The sequence below is a fragment of the Choristoneura fumiferana genome, chromosome 27 (assembly GCF_025370935.1).
Source record: "Choristoneura fumiferana chromosome 27, NRCan_CFum_1, whole genome shotgun sequence".
Lineage (NCBI taxonomy): Eukaryota > Metazoa > Arthropoda > Insecta > Lepidoptera > Tortricidae > Choristoneura > Choristoneura fumiferana.
In genome coordinates this window covers 9,761,231-9,767,230 of record NC_133498.1, presented here as the reverse complement: position 1 = coordinate 9,767,230, position 6,000 = coordinate 9,761,231, and the positions used below count along the sequence as shown (strand labels likewise).

Genomic DNA, 6,000 nt, shown 5'->3' with positions numbered 1-6,000 from the left:
AGTCACATAGTTTTTTAGACGTCCGGTACTTCTACTAAATAACCTGGAAACAGTAACAGAATCTTCTACGATGGCAGTAAATTAAATCTCCCCCTCTCACACAACCAGTCCCAGCAGGGTCGCCCCACTGACCTGACGTCTCCCAGCAGCGCCTTGATGCTGTCGGACACGGTTTTGCTGTGCTGAGCGAGCGCCTGCCACTGCGGCCGCGCGTCCGGCGTCACCGCCAGTGCCTTCGCCGACTCCAGCATCGCGCACGAGCCCGAGATTATATTCCTGAAGACGAAACAAATATTATTATACGGATTACAACTGTTAGGCGTTAACTTATGAAAAAGTAAGTGGAGTTTAAATAAAAAAAACAACAAATATTAGTATACTAGTGTTTACCCGCGAGTTCGCACGCGTAAATCATTAGATCCAGCAGTTCGTGCAGTTAAATTTATCGCCCTTTCTCGGCTTGGGAAATAAAAAAAAACAACGCAAACGCAACTAAACCCATAACCTAAACCACTACCACTAATCCTCCGCATTATCAGCTGATGTTGGCACTCCGAGCGACGAGCGACCGTCTTAAAGAGCCACAGGTCCAAAGGAGCACGGAAGAGTTGTCGGCACCGACCTGCCGCTCTGCAGGATGGGCGCCTGGCTGTGCCGGGCCTGCGGGGAGATGCGCGCGGGCACGGCGCTGAACTGCGGGCTGTCCGCGAACTGGCACAGGCTGCGCACCGCCTCCTGCAGCGGGCCCGTCGCCGCCGCGCACCGCCCGCGGTTGCTCTACAACACACATCACGTTCATCGTCATCATCATCATGTTAGTCGCAGGACGGCAATGAGGGCTGTCGCTTTTTGTCTTACTAGATGGCGCCACTGTTGCGTGAGGTTAACTATGGCTTTCAAAGTCTGTTATTACGGGCGTGAAAACAAAGTTTAGATTAAAATCATATTTAATACATCTTATAACCGTACTATAAAATTAATATCGAGCAACCACCGTCTTTCGTAGTCCCGTTTTAGTATTTCTAGTGGAAACGAGGCCTAACGCATACATACTACTTTTTATCGTACAATTATTTTGCTGTGTGTGTATCATAAAGTTTATAGGATAGGTGCTTCGCACGCGTAAACTATTCCATCTGGTACCTAGTTGCAATTGAAATTTCGGGATTTACAAAATACCCCTGGGGATTCCCAAAATTTATATCGTGGTCTTCATTGACGTTGTGTACTAAACAACAACCTGTCCAAAATTTTAAGACTCTAAACCCCGCGATTGAAATTTCAAGATTTTATCCCTATCCCGTGGGAATATCGGAATAAAAAGTAGCCTGTGTGTTATTCCAGAAGTTTAGTTACCTACATACCAAATTTCCTGACTGTGAGTACATAGTTGGTGTTAATGGACGCACCTCGCTGTAGTCGGTGTCCAACGCCTTAATCTCCTTGACGAGCGCCGCGGTGGAGTTGGCGACGTCTTTGGCCGCCTGCACGAAGTGTCGCTTGGCTTGCGGCTCGCCGGTCTTCCCGGACGCCACGCGGCACGCGTTGCACAGAGCGCTCGTGTGCTTCGCTATCACTGTAGCCGCCGACAGCACCTATAAATAATAAAATAAGTGACACCAATGGGGGGTTGTCTATTTTTAACGTACAGTCAACGTCATAAATAAGTGAATAAATAAGTCGTTACACAATTTCGCATGGCTTTTCCAACATGTGACGTTAAAGTGACAAGGCACAAAAGTGATCACTTATTAATGACGTTGACTGTACCGTACTTCGAAAGAAAAAAGAAACGAGCGAATTACACGTAGGGGGAGGGAGGACTTCGGAAAATAGCACTTAATTTATTCTGCCTTAAATAGTACAAAATTGCGAAATAAATGAATAGACTAAGAAAGAGATAGCTAGTTTTTCTATTTACGTTATGGCTGAATCCTACGAGCAATATGGAATTTATGCAAAAAACATATGATTACATGAGATGAACGAAGCGAGGGGGAGAGGGTCGAGTCAGATCTCACAACTAGGACGGGGGAGAGTTTTTACAATTGAAAAACATCGCTTCACATAGATTATGGATACCCTCTGAAATTGTAGTCCCGCTTAGTTCCTTATTGGCTGTTCTAGCAAAGGGTACCTGTTGCTGGTCGCTGGTCGGGTCGGCAAGCGCCTGGCAGGCCTGGTCGATGGCGACGGCGGCGCGCGCGAACTGGGCCTGGTCCACCAGCCCGGGCCGGCCCGCCACGCTCGTCTCGTCCGACACTGCCACCTGAAGTACGTAACGACGATTAATAACGGTACAAACTAACTGATAAACCTATCGACGTGGAATCGGCTTTAGCTGATCAAAAAACTCTTTATGTCCACGCAATAAGAGCGAGAAAGACGTCGATCGGCTCGGCCGACGCAAAACGAATTTTACCGACGGGAAGACGTCTTTTTCGCTCTTATTGCGTGAACATAGCGTTTTTTTTTAATTCGACTGGATGGCAAACGAGCAAGTGAGTCTCCTGATGGGAAGAGATCACCACCGCCCATAGACACCTGCAACACTAGAGAGATTGCAGATGCATTGCCAAACTAGAGGCCTAAGATGGGATACCTTAAGTGACAGTAATTTCACCGGCTGTCTACTCTCCACGCCGGAACACGTAACAGTGCAAGCACTGCTGCTTCACGGCAGGATTAGCGAGCAAGATGGTGGTAGCAATCCGGGCGGACCTTGCACAAGGTCCTTCCACCTTTTGTTCGGCATGTGGGGAGACCCTTACTAGATTAAACTTGTAGTCAAATGTAGCAATTAAATAACACCTCATGTTGGGGGTGATTAAGTATTCATTTGGAACCAGTCATAAAAAGAACTGCATTCAAGTCGCGTTTGTTAAAAATAATATAAATTTCACACATTGAAATAAAAATGAAAAGAGATAGATAGCTTTAATTTTGTCAATTGAGTCTAGCTATACGAGAGGTTAAGTGTATTCGGTTGATAAGGTAGTTTCGAGTGTGGTGGGTGAGATGAACACTATTTACCGGACGTACAATACCGACATGATAATAATAATAAATAACACGGGACAATTCACACCAATTGACCTAGTCCCAAAGTAAGCTTAGCAAAGCTTGTGTTATGCAACTACCTAAGCAACGGATAAATATAATTATATACATATAGATACATACTTAAATACATATTAAACACCCAAGACCAAGGAACAAACATTCGTATTTTTCATACAAATATCTGCCCCGACACGGGAATCGAACCCGGGACCTCAAGCTTCGTAATCAGGTTCTCTAACCACTAGGCCATCTGGTCGTATGATATTTTGTGTCACACCCATAGAAACTCTTGTCAGTTTGACACCAGTTTGTATGTGCGTGTACACGAAATATCGGGTCGGTATTTCCGTGTCGGTATAATCCGGGCCGGTAAATAATGTCACCCACCGACACACCGTGATACCGACAGTGTTTTCATGTACACGACTATAGAAGGTCATGTCAGTGTGTATGAGCGTTAGTATTAGGCAGTTGTCTCACCGCCAGCGAGGAAACGATTGGCTATCGACTATTTTCTCGCTCAGAAATATATAGTTGATCGATGGCGGTTCACACTGTCGGCGAGAACTCGCTCTTACATCTTTTGTCGCAGCGACAAGAGCTATTTAAACTAGCTCAGTGATACTTGCTCAGCCCTGTTAGCTTGGCGACCGCCCGGCTCGAGCGAGTGGAGCGAGTAATCGCCCGTCGTGCTCGAACACTCGCTTTTCACTGCTCGGCCACTCGTTTCTAGTTACTCGCTCTGCTCGCTTCTCGCTCATCGTCGGCGGTGGGACAAGTGCCTTATCCGGGCGTGTGTCGTGTGTGTGGTGTGTGGTGTGTGGTGTGTGGTGGTCACCCAGTAAGCGGCCTGCGCGGTGCAGTCGACGAGGCCGAGCACGGCGTCGGCCACGGTGCGCACGCAGCGCGCGAACTGCTGGTGCTCGGACCGCTTCACCGCCGTCGCCATGCCCGACATGCCCTCGCCTGCGCACAAACAGACTCTCACTACAGCCGCACGCCGCCCTACCTGCAATAACTCATTGCTGCGCTACGGGAGTATCTATCATTTTTAGACGCATAAGCGCAACATTCTCTAATTACAAGCTTTTATTTAGTTTCACCTATCCCGTTGTCTGTCTGTCTGTAATCAAATCTTGCAACGTAAATTCGATCAGGTTCCAGTAGTCAGATCGACTTGAAATTTGGTATACTTATGTAAATTGCATGACAATACAATAATCTCGTAGTGACATCCTGGTAGTCCGACCAGGATCGTCTCCAAGGGAACTCTTCAACGATTAATGACATCGAATTGAAATTTGGCATGCAAATGTAGTTTGAGTGACAATACAAGTACAGTCAGCAATAAAGCTTGTATGAAATTTTTTTTTTTTACAGAAACATATTTTAAGTGGGGCTTAAGTTAAGGGGTTTGTCATATTTAAATCTTGATTGTCTAATTTTTCACAAATGTTATTTTTCCCAACCCATACATTTTCCAACAAATACTTGCAAAGGCAACAACCACTCTTAAGCGACAATACACAAAAACAACCTCATTGTCAAGCAGGGTCGGGTGAGCCATGCCGAGGCCAGGCAATGCAATTTTCAGGGCCTTTTAGCCGTTCTGCTCTGTTAAACTTCAATCAAATCAACCAACAGAATGAGTAAAAAAAAGGTGCTTGTTATCTTACTTCTTATTAATATTATATGTAAATGCGAGAAAAATAGTTTGGGGATCAAAAAAGTTTTAAACTACATACATACTAATTCTGCATGAAGGAAGTCGCGGGCAAAAGCTAGTAAGAATACAAGACATCCAATATTTTTTTTCCTGTACGAATCATTTTCGATATCTTTTGTACTCTGCGCGGCAGTTGCCTCTAGGAAATGGTTAACCCGGGCTTGACTCTTAGACCTCGAGCGGCCAGCAGCAGCACTTACTGAGCGCCTTGCTGTGATTGACGCAGCTGTCGACGCATGCGAAGTACGAGAGGTCGCTGAGGGGCTGCGAGGGCGCGTCCAGCAGCACCCGCGAGCCCTGGATGCTGCGGATGGCCGCCGCGCACTCCTTCTGCCCCGGCGCCGCCTCCGTGCACACGTCCACCTGGCGACACTCGCATTTCAGACCACGCATCATCCCAGCTTAACTATACATTGTGCACTCAAAATCGACACGACTTTACCGGCCGAACAATACCGACCTGATATTTGGAAGGCCAAATGACTTCCAAATAACAGCGCGGTAAATTTCGGTCACGCAATATCAACCCGGTATAAATCTGGGTCCCTAGTGAAAAAGAGGTTAAGTCTGCAGAAATTACATACTATTTTTTTTTGCAAATACTTGATGTCTTTATTAAACTAAATCACATTAGCATTACATTATATCAATTAAATAAAATTACAAAATTAATATTAAGTCAAACTAAATTAAATAAAAAAAAAAAACTAAACTAAACACTGTCATTTAAATAATTAATTTTCTATTTTATGTGTAAAGGGGATTAAGTCGATATCAGCTATTCAACTTCTGCAATAAATACCGTCTTAACATTCCCGGCCTGGTGAATACCGGATAAATGGAAGCCAATAATGACCGACGTATTTTCCCGTTCCATTTGTGTAGGTACAAATGAGACCACAATGCGCGAGCCGAGCAAACGTGGCGAAAACCTTTATTTAATCTTCGGTGTACACGATAAACAGCGTCGGTATTGACATACCGGTAATTATCAGGTTAGGTCTGATCATCGTGGAACGATGCATACCGGGCTGATATTGTGACATGGGTTTCAATGGGCGTGTCCACGAAAACAGGAACTACCAGTTATTAAAATGAATACTAACGAGTCGGTTAATGCTCTCGGTGACTGCGCGTGCGGCGGCCGCGAGCTGGTTCTTAGCGTTGGGCCGCGTCAAGTCCTGGAACAAAACCAAAGGTTACAGTGCCTT

At 45.6% G+C, this 6,000-nt stretch overlaps 1 protein-coding gene across 1 annotated transcript in view; it reads right to left on the bottom strand.

Moving 5' to 3' along the window:
- LOC141443256 (talin-2-like) overlaps window positions 1–6,000 on the bottom strand; it is a gene marked incomplete at its 5' end in the record, with an annotated part of 87,004 nt that overhangs the window by 39,792 nt on the left and 41,212 nt on the right. The window contains 7 exon segments of the mRNA XM_074108465.1: window positions 133–276; window positions 623–777; window positions 1,410–1,595; window positions 2,138–2,269; window positions 3,902–4,029; window positions 4,990–5,152; window positions 5,896–5,970. Of these exon segments, the coding sequence (XP_073964566.1) occupies window positions 133–276; window positions 623–777; window positions 1,410–1,595; window positions 2,138–2,269; window positions 3,902–4,029; window positions 4,990–5,152; window positions 5,896–5,970 (983 nt within the window).